General features: G+C 49.5%; 1 protein-coding gene across 5 annotated transcripts in view; it reads left to right on the top strand.

The window, feature by feature from the left end:
• ripor2 (RHO family interacting cell polarization regulator 2) overlaps positions 1-13,467 on the top strand; it is a 122,868-nt gene extending 109,401 nt beyond the window's left edge. For all 5 annotated transcript variants that reach the window (XM_078414589.1, XM_078414605.1, XM_078414598.1 and 2 more), the window contains exons 19-22: positions 1,300-1,502; positions 3,801-3,884; positions 7,250-7,340; positions 9,972-13,467. In XM_078414589.1, the coding sequence (XP_078270715.1) occupies positions 1,300-1,502; positions 3,801-3,884; positions 7,250-7,340; positions 9,972-10,072 (479 nt within the window). In that variant the 3' untranslated portion in view covers positions 10,073-13,467. The remainder of the gene's footprint in view (positions 1-1,299; positions 1,503-3,800; positions 3,885-7,249; positions 7,341-9,971) is intronic.
• Positions 13,468-14,268: the final 801 nt, after the last annotated feature.

Raw genomic sequence — 14,268 nt, 5'->3', positions numbered from 1 at the left:
TGACGAGGAGGTTACGCTTATTTTTGCACCTGAATTGTTTTTGACTTCACTAAAGTGATGGCGGACAAGTTGGTGCAGTGTGTTTCCTGCAGGATGTGGGAAGGTAGGGACACCGCTGGAGCTTCTGGGAGCTACACCTGCAAGAACTGTGTCCAGGTGCAGCTCCTGAATGGACGTGTGGCGGAGTTGGAGAAGCAGCTGGATGACCTCAGGGCCATCCGGGAATGCGAGAGTTTCCTGGACAGGACCTACTGTGAGGCTGTCACGCCAAGGGTCCAGGTCGAGCGAAGGTGGGAGACTGTTTCAGGGGGGAGCGAACGTGGACTACAGGAGACCCCGGTGGCTGTGCCTATTGCAAACAGGTACACCCTCTTGGGAACTGTCGGGGCCGAAGACGCTTCCAGTCCGAGCGGCGGACAAGTTGGCAGATCTAACCCAGGCAAGGAAACTCGACCGGGGAGACCGAAGTCAGGAAGAGCCATAGTAGTGGGTGACTCCATTGTCCGAGGTACGGACAGTAAATTCTGTGGCGGCAGGTGGGACTTGAGGATGGTCTGTTGCCTCCCTGGTGCCAGGGTTCAAGACATCACGGAGCGGCTTCAGAACATCCTAGCGAGGGAATTTATTCACAAAATGCTGGAGTATCTCAGCAGGTCAGGCAGCATCTCAGGAGAGAAGGAATGGGTGACGTTGCGGGTCGAGACCTTTCTTCACCCATTCCATCTCTCCTGAGATGCTGCCTGACCTGCTGAGTTACTCCAGCATTTTGTGAATAAATACCTTCGATTTGTACCAGCATCTGCAGTTATTTTCTTATCCTAGCGAGGGAAGGCGATCAACCGGAAGCAGTTGTGCACGTGGGCACGAACGACGTCGGGAGGATGAGGAAGGAGATACTGCGACGTGAGTTTAGAGAGTTAGGAAGAAGACTGAGAAGTAGGACGTCGAGGGTGGTTGTCTCTGGACTACTACCTGCACCTCGTGCTGGTGAGGGCAGGAACAGAGAGATCGGGGATCTGAATGTATGGCTGAGGGGCTGGTGCAGGGAGCAGGGATTTAGATTTCTGGACCACTGGGATCTCTTCTGGGGTAGGGGTGACCTGTACAAAAGGGACGGGTTACACCTTAACAGCAGGGGGACCAACATTCTGGCAGGCAGGTTTGCTAGTGCTACAAGTGTGGCTTTAAACTAAGTAGTAGGGGGGGGGGAGGGGTTGACAAACTGGGAATATGGAGATGGAGTTAAAGAGGAAGCGAATACAGGAGACTACCAACACGTTTCTTTGCCCTCCACCCTAGTGTCATTGGAGCAGTCGCTTCGGTCCATGCGTCCGGAAAAGAGGTTGGAAATGTTGGAAGCTCAGCCGGCCCGGAGCCTCCATCCCCTGGAGGAGACGTTGAAGATGATGGCTTTCCTTCTGCTGGAAGGCAGCGGTCATCTGGTGCAAGCCACCGCCTCCTACCTTAACACGGCTTCAACTGACAACACCTTCAGGGACAAGGTACCAACTCGCCCGTGTTGTCGGGGGATATTTCATCTCCGCCTCGCCCAGTTCCAGGAGCAGAGCTAGGCCATTCGGCCCATCCGGCCCACTCCACCATTCAATCGTGGCTGATCTATCTCTCCCTCTTAGCCCCCGTTCTCCTGCCTTCTCCCCATAACCCCTGACACCAGTACTGATTGGACACGTTAGAGGCAGGTTGGACACGTTAGAGGCAGGAAACATGTTCCCAATGTTGGGGGAGTCCAGAACCAGGGGCCACAGTTTAAGAATAAGGGGTAGGCCATTTAGAACGGAGATGAGGAAAAACATTTTCAGTCAGAGAGTTGTGAATCTGTGGAATTCTCTGCCTCAGAAGGCAGTGGAGGCCAATTCTCTGAATGCATTCAAGAGAGAGCTGGATAGAGCTCTTGATGATAGCGGAGTCAGGGGGTATGGGGAGAAGGCAACAACGGGGTACTGATTGTGAATGATCAGCCATGATCACATTGAATGGCGGTGCTGGCTCGAAGGGCCGAATGGCCTCCTCCTGCACCTATTGTCTATTGATCAAGAATCTGGTAAACCCTGCCTTAAAAATATCCATGAAGTTGGCCACGGTTCCTGCCCTCCCTTTCGTCTCACCAGACACTGGTTTCTGATCTCCCTTCTGCCCGATCAGGTTTTGTACGTTCTCCCCGTGACCCGCCTGGGTTTTCTCCGGTTTCGTCCCACGCTCCAAAGATGTGCAGGTTTTGTAGGTTAAACGGCTTCTGTAAATTGGAGTGTGTAGGATAGTGCTCATGTGTGGGGTTCACAAGTGATAGGAGCAGAGTAGCCCATCAAGTCTACTCCACCGTTCAATGATGACTGATCTATCTTTCCCTCTCAACCTCATCCTCCTGCCTTCTCCCCGTAACCCCTGACACCCGTACTAATCAAGAATGGCTGCCTTAAAAAATACTCAATGACTTGGCCTCCACAGCCTTCTGTGGCAATGAATTCCACAGATTCACCACCCTCTGACGGAAGAAATTCCTCCTCATCTCCTTCCTATAACATATAACATATAACAATAACATATAACAACTACAGCACGGAAACAGGCCTGTCCAGCCCTACCAGTCCACGCCGACCATTCTCCCTGACCTAGTCTCATCTACCTGCACTCAGACCATAACCATCTAATCCCCTCCTATCCATATACCTATCCAATTTACTCTTAAATAATAAAATCGAGCCTGCCTCCACCACTTCCACCGGAAGCCCATTCCATACAGCCACCACCCTCTGAGTAAAGAAGTTCCCCCTCATGTTACCCCTAAACCTTTGTCCCTCAATTCTGAAGCTATGTCCCCTTGTTGGAATCTTCCCCACTCTCAAAGGGAAAAGCCTACCCACGTCAACTCTGTCCGTCCCTCTCAAAAATTTAAAAACCTCTATCAAGTCCCCCCTCAACCTTCTACGCTCCAAAGAATAAAGACCCAACCTGTTCAACCTCTCTCTGTAGCCTAAGTGCTGAAACCCAGGCAACATTCTAGTAAATCTCCTCTGTACCCTCTCCATTTTGTCGACATCCTTCCTATAATTTGGCGACCAGAACTGCACACCATACTCCAGATTCGGCCTCACCAATGCCCTGTACAATTTTAACATTACATCCCAACTTCTATACTCGATGCTCTGATTTATAAAGGCAAGCATACCAAACGCCTTCTTCACCACCCTATCCACATGAGATTCCACCTTCAGGGAACAATGCACAGTTATTCCCAGATCCCTCTGTTCCACTGCATTCCTCAATTCCCTACCATTTACCCTGTACGTCCTATTTTGATTTGTCCTACCAAAATGCAGCACCTCACACTTATCAGCATTAAACTCCATCTGCCATCTTTCAGCCCACCCTTCCAAAAGGCCCAAGTCTCTCTGTAGACTTTGAAAATCTACCTCACTATCAACTACTCCACCTATCTTAGTATCATCTGCATATTTACTAATCCAATTTGCCACACCATCATCCAGATCATTAATGTAAATGACAAACGTCCTTTTATTCTGAGGCTGTGACCTCTGGTCCTAGACTCTCCCACTAGTGGAAACATCCTCTCCCCGCATCTTAAGAGGCAGAGATCAGCCATGATTGAGTGGCGGAGTAGACTCGATGGGCCGAATGACCTAGTTCTACTACTCTCTCTGGCGAACTTGTGAGTAACAGTCAATGGATTTCAGAGCCTATTCGAATAGCAGGCATGTTGGCTTTGCAGCTGAAGCCAGAGTCTGAGTGCCATCTGAATGACCATTATCATCCTTCCCCAGGCATTGCTGTATTACACCAAGGCCATCCTGGAACCCAACGTCAAGCTCCAGAGAGCAGCCTGTGCGGCCCTGAAATGTATCAACGTAAGTACTGCCTCTGTTTAATGCACAACGATGGAACTGTTCTCCCTTCCACCTTCCCCACCCTGTACCCGTCAGGTACAGAAACCTGAAACCACGCACAGTCACCGTGGCGCAGCGGTAGAGTTGCCGCCTGTCGGAGACCCGGGTTCGATCCCGACTACGGGCGCTGTCTGTACGGAGTTTGTACGTTCTCCCCTTGACCTGCGTTGGTTTCCTACGAGATCTTCGGTTTCCTCCCACACTCATTGGCTGGGTTCATTAAATGTAAAAATTGTCCCCAGTGTGTGTAGGACAGTGTTAATGTGCGGGGATCGCTGGGCGGCGCGGACCCGGTGGGCCGAAGGACCTGTTTCCGCACTATCTCTAAAAATCTAAAGAAATCTTCCACCTTCCCCACCCTGATCCCGCTAGGTACAGAAGGTACAGAAACCTGAAACCACGCAGTCACCGTGGCGCAGCGGTAGAGTTGCCGCCTGGCAGCGCCGGAGACCCGGGTTCGATCCCGACTACGGGCGCTGTCTGTACGGAGTTTGTACCTTTTCCCCGTGACCTGCGTGGGTTTCCTACGAGATCTTCGGTTTCCTCCCACAGACGTACAGGTTTGTAGGTCAATTGGCTTGGTATATAAAATGCAAATTGTCCCTAGTGTGTGTGTGTAGGATAGTGGTAGGGTGCGGGGATTACTGGTCAGGGCGGACCGGGGTGGGTCAAAGGGCAAGTTTCCGCGTTGTATCTCGAAACTAAACTAAACTAAACACTCCCAGTTAATATGGCGCGTAGGTTTTGAAGTGGTGTCAGATGCATCAAGCTGGTTGTCCTCAGTGATACACTTGATCAATGGCTCCATCTAGTGCTCTCTGTCAGGATTGCAGCCCCTAAGATCAATAGTCAATAGTCGTTTATTTGTCACATACACATACAGTGAAATGAAAAATTACCTGCAGTTCAACAATAAGACCAATAAGAATAATCAATTAAAATGCAATAACACATACAATCACAAACTAACTCCTCCAGTCCCTCCTCACTGTGATGGAAGGCCACAATGTCTTTCCTTTTAGTTTACAGATACAGAGTGGAAACAGGCCCTTTGGCCCACTTAGTCCGTGCTGACCAGCGATCACCCGTACACCAGTTCTATCCTACATACTGGGGACAATTTACGGAAGCCAATTAGCCTTCAAGCGGTGTGGGTGGAGAATGGAGCAGATGGAGAAAACCCATGCGGTCACGGGGAGAACGGACAAACTCCGTACAGACAGTGCCCGTAGTCAGGATCGGGCTCAGGAGCAACTTCTTCCCCTCCGTTCTCAGGCTGCTGAACGGTCCTTCCATAAAATGGAGGACTGTCTGATTCACCTCTACCCCATTGCGGACATTGGACTTTGTCTCTGGGACTGAGCTGCAACATTGCTGAGAATTGTGTTCTCTACCCCCAATGATCACCTCGAACACTAACACTATCCTACACACATGACAATTTACAATTGGAGGAGCATTTAGACAGGTACACGAATTAGACAGGAAACGGGCCAAATGCAGGCGGGTGGGACCAGTGTAGATGGGACATGTTGGTCGGTGTGGGCAAGTTGGGCGGAAGGGCCTGTTTCCACACTGTATGACTCTATACTCTGTGACCCGCTGAGTTACTCCAGCATTTTGTGCCCATCTGAACTAAACTAAACTCTCTGCAATTTCTCGCGGTCTTGGATGGAGCTGTTCCCAAACCAGGCTGTGATGCACATATATGTTGCATAAATATCATTTACTGGAACGGTACTTGTGGCACAGCGGTAGAGTTGCTGCCTCACAGCGCCAGAGACCCCGGTTTGATCCTGACTATGGGTACTTGTCTGTATGGAGTTTGTACGTTCTCCCCGTGACCCGCGTGGGTTTGTGTTCACTGGAATTTATAAGGATGAGGGGATCGTATGGAAACATACAAAATTCTTAAGGGATTGGGCAGGCTTAGATGCAGGAAACATGTTCCCCATGTTGGGGGAGTCCAGAACCAGGGGTCACAATGTAAGAATCAGGGGTTGGCCATTTAGGACCGAGATTGGGACAAACCTTTTCACCCAGAGAGTTGTGAATCTGTGGAATTCTCTGCCACAGAAGGCAGTGGAGGCCAATTCACTGGATGTTTTCAAGAGAGTTAGATTTAGCTCTTGGGGCAAACGGAATCAATAGACAATAGGTGCAGGAGGCCATTCAGCCCTTCGAGCCAGCACCGCCATTCAATGTGATCATGGCTGATCATTCTCAATCAGTACCCTGTTCCTGCTTTCTCCCCATATCCCCTGACTCCGCTATCCTCAAGAGCTCTATCTAGCTCTCTCTTGAATGTATTCAGAGAATTGGCCTCCACTGCCCTCTGAGGCAGAGAATTCCACAGATTCACAACTCTCTGACTGAAAAGGTTTTTCCTCATCTCTGTTCTAAATGGCCTACCCCTTATTCTTAAACTGTGGCCCCTGGTTCTGGACTCCCCCAACATTGGGAACATGTTTCCTGCCTCTAATGTGTCCAACCCCTTAATAATCTTGTACGTTTCGATAAGATCCCCTCTCATCCTTCTAAATTCCAGTGTATACAAGCCTAGTCGCTCCAGTCTTTCAACATATGACAGTCCCGCCATTCCGGGAATTAACCTAGTAAACCTACGCTGCACGCCCTCAATAGCAAGAATATCCTTCCTCAAATTTGGAGACCAAAACTGCACACAGTACTCCAGGTACGGTCTCACTAGGGCCCTGTACAACTGCAGAAGGACCTCTGTGCTCCAATACTCAACTCCTCTTGTTATGGGATTATGGGGAAGAAAGAGAAAGGAACGGGGTACTGATTTTAGATGATCAGCCATGATCATATTGAATGGCGGTGCTGGCTCGAAGCGCCGAATGGCCTCCTCCGGCACCTATTTTCTATGTTTCTCTGGGTGCTCCGGTTTCCTCCCACACTCCCATGTTTGTAGGTTAATTGGCTTGGTAAAATTGTATATTGTCCCTGGTGCGTAGGATAGATTTAGTGAAAGGGGTGATCGCTGGTAGGCACAGATTCGATGGGCTGAAGGGCCTGCTTTCCGCCCGGTACCTGTCCAGGGAGTGTCCAGCGGACTGGTCCTCGATTATGCTGCTGGCCTTGCCGAGGCAGCGTAAGGTGTAGATGGAGTCAATGGAAGGGAGGTTGGGGTTTGTGTGATGGTCTGGGCTTCGTCTACAACTCTCTGCAATTTCTTGCGGTCTTGGATGGAGCTGTTCCCAAACCGTGCTGTGATGCGTCCCGATAAAATGCTCCTCCCACGGTTGCTGGATGTTTACGGATGCGTATTTGATCAATGCAATGGGTTCCACTCTGCTCGCCAGGCTTACGAAAGTATCGACGTGCTGCTGGGTCTGTGCCGGTCGGAAAGAGATGTCCTACGACAAGCAGCCGCCGAATCACTCCTCTCTCTTGGTGAGTATAGTCTCTCAACGAGGGGTGTCCTCGATGGGCCGAAGGGCCTGTTTCAATAGACAATAGGTGCAGTAGTAGGCCATTCAGCCCTTCGAGCCAGCACCGCCATTCAATGCGATCATGGCTGATCACTCTCAATCAGTACCCCGTTCCTGCCTTCTCCCCATACCCCCTCACTCCGCTATCCTTAAGAGCTCTATCCAGCTCTCTCTTGAAAGCATCCAACGAACTGGCCTCCACTGCCTTCTGAGGCAGAGAATTCCACACCTTCACCACTCTCTGACTGAAAAAGTTCCTCCTCATCTCCGTTCTAAATGGCCTATCCCTTATTCTTAAACTGTGGCCCCTTGTTCTGGACTCCCCCAACATTGGGAACATGTTTCCTGCCTCTAATGTGTCCAATCCCCTAATTATCTTATATGTTTCAATAAGATTCCCCCCTCATCCTTCTAAATTCCAGTGTATACAAGCCTAATTGCTCCAGCCTTTCAACATACGACAGTCCCGCCATTCCGGGAATTAACCTAGTGAACCTACGCTGCACGCCCTCAATAGCAAGAATATCCTTCCTCAAATTTGGAGACCAAAACTGCACACAGTACTCCAGGTGCGGTCTCACCAGGGCCCGGTACAACTGTAGAAGGACCTCTTTGCTCCTATACTCAACTCCTCTTGTTATGAAGGCCAACATTCCATTGGCTTTCTTCACTGCCTGCTGTACCTGCATGCTTCCACGCTGTATCTCTGAAAACCAAATCTAAAATGGACCCCTGCCTGACCCTCATGTGGGAAGGAACTGCAGATGCTGGTTTAAACTGCAAATAGACGCAAAATGCAGGAGTAACTCAATGGGACAGGGCAGCACCTCTGGCATTAAGGAACAGGCAACATTTTGAGTCGAGACCCTTCTTCAGAATGACCCGAAACATCACCCATTCCTTCTCTCCAGCGACGCTGCCTGTCCCGCTGAGTTACTCCAGCATTTTGTGTCTACCTTCGATGTTAAGCAGCATCTGCAGTTCCCCCCTGCTCATTTTGTCTGCTCCACTGCGAAATCTCCGAATAAAAGGACGTTCCTTTAGGAAGGAGATGAGGAGGAGTTTCTTTAGTCAGAGGGTGGTTATTATTATTCCGTGTCATCACACAGCTGTTTGCCGATAGCGAGCTCATTTGAGTGCCACGTGGTTGGCCTCTGCAAGATCCTTTACAGTGCGTGTGTCATGCAGCATGTCACAGCTCAGGAGATGTTCCATAGTCTGGAGGTCCCGTCCACACTCGCAGTCTGCCGCATCGTCAGTGCATCCCCACTACAGCACGTTCCATTTGCTCCTCCCCACGCCTGCCCGCAGTCTGTTGAGACGGAGCCAGGTTATCCACGGTTGGTCGGAACCTGGCGGGAGTTTCTCAGAGGGATCGATTGCCATGTGAGCGCCTTCCGGAGATTTCTCGAGTCTCTCTTCCCAGAGTTTGAGCCTTCTCGACGATGCACTGCAGTCCAGGGGATGGACAGAAGAGAGGAAACTTCCGCGTGATTTCAAACGCTGAGGCAGCAAAGGGTGGTCATGTAGTCTTTCATCCTCTGATTGTCTGAGGCGTTCTTTTTGACTGGCTACAGCCGATTCCAGGAGGTGCAATGCCAGAGAGTAGGTGGATGTTGTCAGTCTTGGTAGGTTTCATGCATCCACTGATGCAGCGACAGCTTGTGTTGAGCACAGGATCAATCTTCCTTGCCTGAGCTGAGCGCTCACATATTGCGCAGTGGAGAAGCAAAGAGCCAGAGCTGTTGATCGAATGGTTTTAGAATTTGCTCAGTTTTGGGGGTGAGGGACCCAGGCCTTGCACTGGGACTCTTTTCTTGGTTAAAATGCAGTCACTCGGCACCTGCCTTCCGTAATGTATTGAAGGAGTCAAGGTTTAGGGTGAGAAAGCAGGAGAACGGGGGTTGAGTGGGAAAAAATAGATCAGCCGTGATAGAATAGCGGAGCAGACCAGGCGCGGCACGGTGGAGCAGCGGTAGATTTGCTGCCTCACAGCGCCAGGGACCCGGGTTCGATCCCGACTACGGATGCTGTCTGTACGGAGTTTGCACGTTCTCCCCGTGACCTGCGTGGGTTTTCTCCGAGATCTTTAGTCTCCTCCCACACTCCAAAGACGTACAGGTTTGTAAGTTAATTGGCTTGGTGTGAATGTGAAATTGTCCCTAGTGTGTGTGTGTAGGATGGTGTTAATGTGCGGGGACCGCTGGGCGGCGCGGATTCGGTTTCCGCGCTGTATCTCTAAACTAAACTAAACTATACTACGCTCGAGACAACTTTTACAAATATATACCAAGCCAATTAACCTACAAACCTGTACGTCTTTGGAGTGTGGGGGGAAACCAAAGATCTCGAAGAAAACCCACGCAGGTCACGGGGAGAACGTACAAACTCCGTACAGACAGCATCCGTAGTCAGGTGTGCATGGACTATTTTCTATATGGGGAGAGAATCCAGGATCGGAGGTGCAAACGGACTTGGAAGAGTGCTGGTGGTGGAATTCCCTGAACCTCTAACCTCAACTGAGGCTGAAACTCTAAACGAAACCTAAAAACTAAGCCGACCAAACATTCTCACGTTCCGCGTTCCTTCCCAGGTGAAGAAGGTCGCTTGGCTTACGAGCAGCTGGACAAAGTCCCTCAGGAAACCGTGCGGCTGGCGGGAAGGCGAGGAAACGCGGTCAGCACCGCCTTCTGACAGCGAAGCCCCTGCCGCGCTCCGCAGTATTCCGGACTATGTTTGGCAGCCCCGACAACTGCCCCATGCTGAAGGCTGTGGCAGGGTGGGCACACGGACAAGATCCAAGAAAGCACATCCTGTGGCGACAAGATGGCGCCCGACCCACGCCACTATTTGGTTCAATGGTTATTTATTGTCACATAAGTGGTTGGGGCAGAGCTAGGCCATTCGGCCCATCGAGTCTACTCCGCCATTCAATCATGGCTGATCTATCTCTCCCTCCTCACCCCATTCTCCTGCTTTCCCCCCCCCCCCCCCCCCCCCCAGGTAACCCCTGACACATGAACTAATCAAGAATCTATCTCTGCCTTAAAAATATCCATTGACTTGGCCTCCACAGCCTTCGGTGGCAAAGAATTTCACAGAATAACCATCCTTTGACTAAAGGGATTCCTCCTCCTAAAGGAACGGTCCTTTAATTCTGAGGCTGTGACCTCCAGTCCTAGATGCTCCTCCCCTCTCCAGTCCCCTTTGTGGTCCCAGTGGGTGCCTCCTGCAGCCGACCTTGAAGGTGCAGGAGGCATTGCCCCGGTTCACCCTCCTAACGGCCCTTGCTCTCCACGCCCATTGTCTCCATCGTGCTAGCCACAGAAGCCGATCTACAATCACACATAACCATCGCTCCACACTCTTAAATCACCACTCCTGCAGCAGCATCTACACACTGTGGCAGGCTCTATAGTAATCATGTATTGTCATATAGAGTGATACATCGTGGGAACAGGCCCTTCGGCCCAACTTGCCCACACCGGCCAACATGTCCCATCTACACTAGCCCCACCTGCATTGCGTTTGGCCCGTGTCTCTCCAAACCTGTCCTATTCATGTACCTGTCTAACTGTTTCTTAAACGTTGGGATAGTTCCAGCCTCGACTACCTCCTCTGGCAGCTCGTTCCAGACGCCCACCACCCTTTGTGTGGGAAAATTTACCCCACTTAAATTCCTATTAAATCTTTCCCCATTCACCTTCAACCTATGTCCTCTGGTCCTCGACTCTGGGTAAACAGGCTCTGGGTAAACAGACTCTGTGCGTCCACCCGATCTATTCTTCTCATGATCTTATACATGTCTTTCCGCTGGCTGGTTAGTACCCAACAAAAAATCTTTCTGCTGCGTACCTCGGTATACGTGACAATAAACTAAACGATAACTGTTGCCCCAGTGGAAGCCGTCCACATCTCTCACCATACAAAGAGCAAGCAAACAAATTGAGAGCCATTTTATTCAAAACATTTTTTTTTTAAACCAAAGTTACTCATGTTCTTCAGGAATCATTTTATTCCGTGTCAATTTATTTAGAGTCCATTGAAATGTTTTTTAACTTCTGAATTTCCACTTTGCTCATTACGTTGGAGAACACACTGGCATTATTTGTTCATTTTTATTTGCACTGAGATTTGTCTAAGATTGGTTATCAGGGTATTCATTGTACATAATACGATTCTCGTTCATGCGTTCTTAGTTTTTATTGTTTAGCTTCCTGGCCTCCCACAGCCACACTTCGGTCGAACGTGGAGTCATAGAGTGATACAGCGTGGAAACAGGCCCCTTGGCCCAACTTGCCCACACCAGCCAACATGTCCCGTCTACACTAGTCCCACCTGCCTGCGTTTGGCCCATATCTCTCCAAAGCAATACTTTCCATTGAGTCATTTTTAGTTTAGGGCGGCACGGTGGCGCAACGGTAGAGTTGCTGCCTCACAGCGCTAGACACCCGAGTTCAATCCTGACTACGGTGCTGTCTGTGCGGAGTTTGTACGTTCTCCCTGTGGCCTGCGTGGGTTCTTGTAAGATGATAAGTGTAAGGAGCAGAATTAGTCATAGTGGTCAGTCATGTCTACTCCGCCATTCGATCGTGGTTGATCTATCTCTCCCTCTGAACACCACTCTCCTGCCTTCACCCCGTAACCTCTGACACCTGTAGTAATCGAGAATCTATCAATCTCCACCTTAACAATATCCATTGACGACCTCCACAGCCTTCTGTGGCAATAAATTGCATTGGTTTCCGCCGGGTGCTCCGGTTTCCTCTCGCATCCCAAAGACGTGCAGGTTTGTAGGTTAATTGGTGTCTGTAAAATTGTCCCCTCATGTGTAGGATGGAACGATGTGAAGGGGGGGGATGAAGGGCCGGCGCGGAATCCGTGAGCCGAACCTCCTGTTTCCAGGCGGTATCTCTAAACTAAACTAATTCAAAGAATGGGTCGACTGGGCTTGGATTCACTGGAATTTAGAAGGATGAGAGGGGATCTTACAGAAACATTTAAAATTCTTAAGGAATTGGACAGGGCTAGATGCAGGAAAAATGTTCCCCGATGTTGGGGGGGGGGGGGGGGGGGAGTCCAGAACCAGGGGTCATAGTTTAAGAATAAGGGGGTAGGCCATTTAGGACTGAGATGAAGAAAAGCTTTTTTAACGCAGAGAGTTGAGAATCTGTGGATTTACGAGGATGTTCCAGGCTTGAGGGTCTGAGCTACAGGGAGAGGTTGAGCAGGCTGGGACTCTATTGCTTGGAGCGCAGGAGGACGAGGGGTGATCTTATCATTCTCTCCTGAGATGCTGCCTGACCTGCTGAGTTACTCCAGCATTTTGTGAATAATTACCTTCGGGTGATCTTAGAGAGGTGCACAAAATCATGAGAGGAATAGACCGGGTGGACGCGCAGAGTCTCTTGCCCAGAGTAGGGGGAATCAAGAACGATTTTTGAGATGAGGGGGGGAAAGATTTAATAAGAATCTGAGGGGTAACCTTTTCACGCAAAGGGTGGTGGGTGTATGGAACGAGCAGCCAGAGGAGGTAGTTGAGGCAGGTACAATGAAGAAACATTTAGACGGGTATATGGGTAGGACAGGTTTAGAGGGATATGAGCCAAATGCAAGCAGGTGGGACTAGTGTAGATGGAGCATTTTGGTCCAAGTGTGGGCAAGTTGGGCCGAAGGGCCTGTTTCCACGCAGTAAGACTTTACAACTCCATGTGCACACGTGATTTGCTTCAGTTTCACGTTTTAATTCCCTGTCCTTTAGGCCATGTTCTTTCTCTGCCAGGTAAAGGGCATTGAGAACTGGGAGAACTGAGAACACTACACTTTAGTGGTGGCAGTGTAAGATTGGGAACACAATGTTATGATGCAGGGTTACCTGTGGAATATCAAATTAACAGTAAACAGAGGACGACAAAGGTCCGTTAATGAACAGGAATCGTGGTTCGAGAGGGATTGCTGCAACTCGAATAATCTATTGTGTAATTTAAGTAAGCTTTGATTTCTTTGCCTTGTCTTTTGGAAGTAAAAGCTGAAACCTTTTTTTTTGTGTGTACCTTAATGGCAATTTTTAAAATAAACTTTTAAATATGCATTTTGTCATCATTACAGATGCCTCTGCACCTATTCCAGGCGCATTAAATGTTTGTACGTTCTAGGAGAAGAATTAGGCCATTCGGCCCATCAAGTCTACTCCGCCATTCAATCATGGCTGATCTATTGTGCCCTTCTAAACCCATTCTCCTGCAATCTCCCCATAACCCCTGACACTCTTACTTATCAAGAATCTGCTACATCTCTGCCGTAAAAATATCCATTAATGGCCTCCACAGCCTTCTGTAGCAATGAATTCCACAGATTTACCATCCTCTGACTAAAGAAATTCCTCCTCTCTTCCTATTTAAAGGAACGTCCTTTTACTCTGAGGCCGAGACTCTCCCACAAGTGGAAAATTCTTCGTCACATTCACTCTATCCAGGACTTTCACTATTCATTAAGTTTCAATGAGGTTCCCCACTCATCCTTTTAAATTCCAGCGAGTACATAGAAACATAGAAAATAGGTGCAGGAGTAGGCCATTCAGCCCTTCGAGCCTGCACCGCCATTCAATATGATCATGGCTGATCATCCAAATCAGTATCCCGTACCTGCCTTCTCTCCATACCCCCTGATCCCTTTAGCCACAAGGGCCACATCTAACTCCCTCTTAAATATAGCCAATGAACTGGCCTCAACTACCTTCTGTGGCAGAGAATTCCACAGATTCACCACTGTGTGAAAAAAAAAACTTTCTCATCTCAGTCCTAAAAGACTTCCCCCTTATCCTTAAATTGTGACCCCTTGTTCTGGACTTCCCCAACATCGGGAACAATCTTCCTGCATCTAGCCTGTCC

Source organism: Rhinoraja longicauda, chromosome 2, assembly GCF_053455715.1.
Source record: "Rhinoraja longicauda isolate Sanriku21f chromosome 2, sRhiLon1.1, whole genome shotgun sequence".
Taxonomy (NCBI): Eukaryota; Metazoa; Chordata; class Chondrichthyes; order Rajiformes; family Arhynchobatidae; genus Rhinoraja; species Rhinoraja longicauda.
Note: the sequence above shows the minus strand (reverse complement) of the source record. Positions and strands in the feature narration are given on the sequence as shown.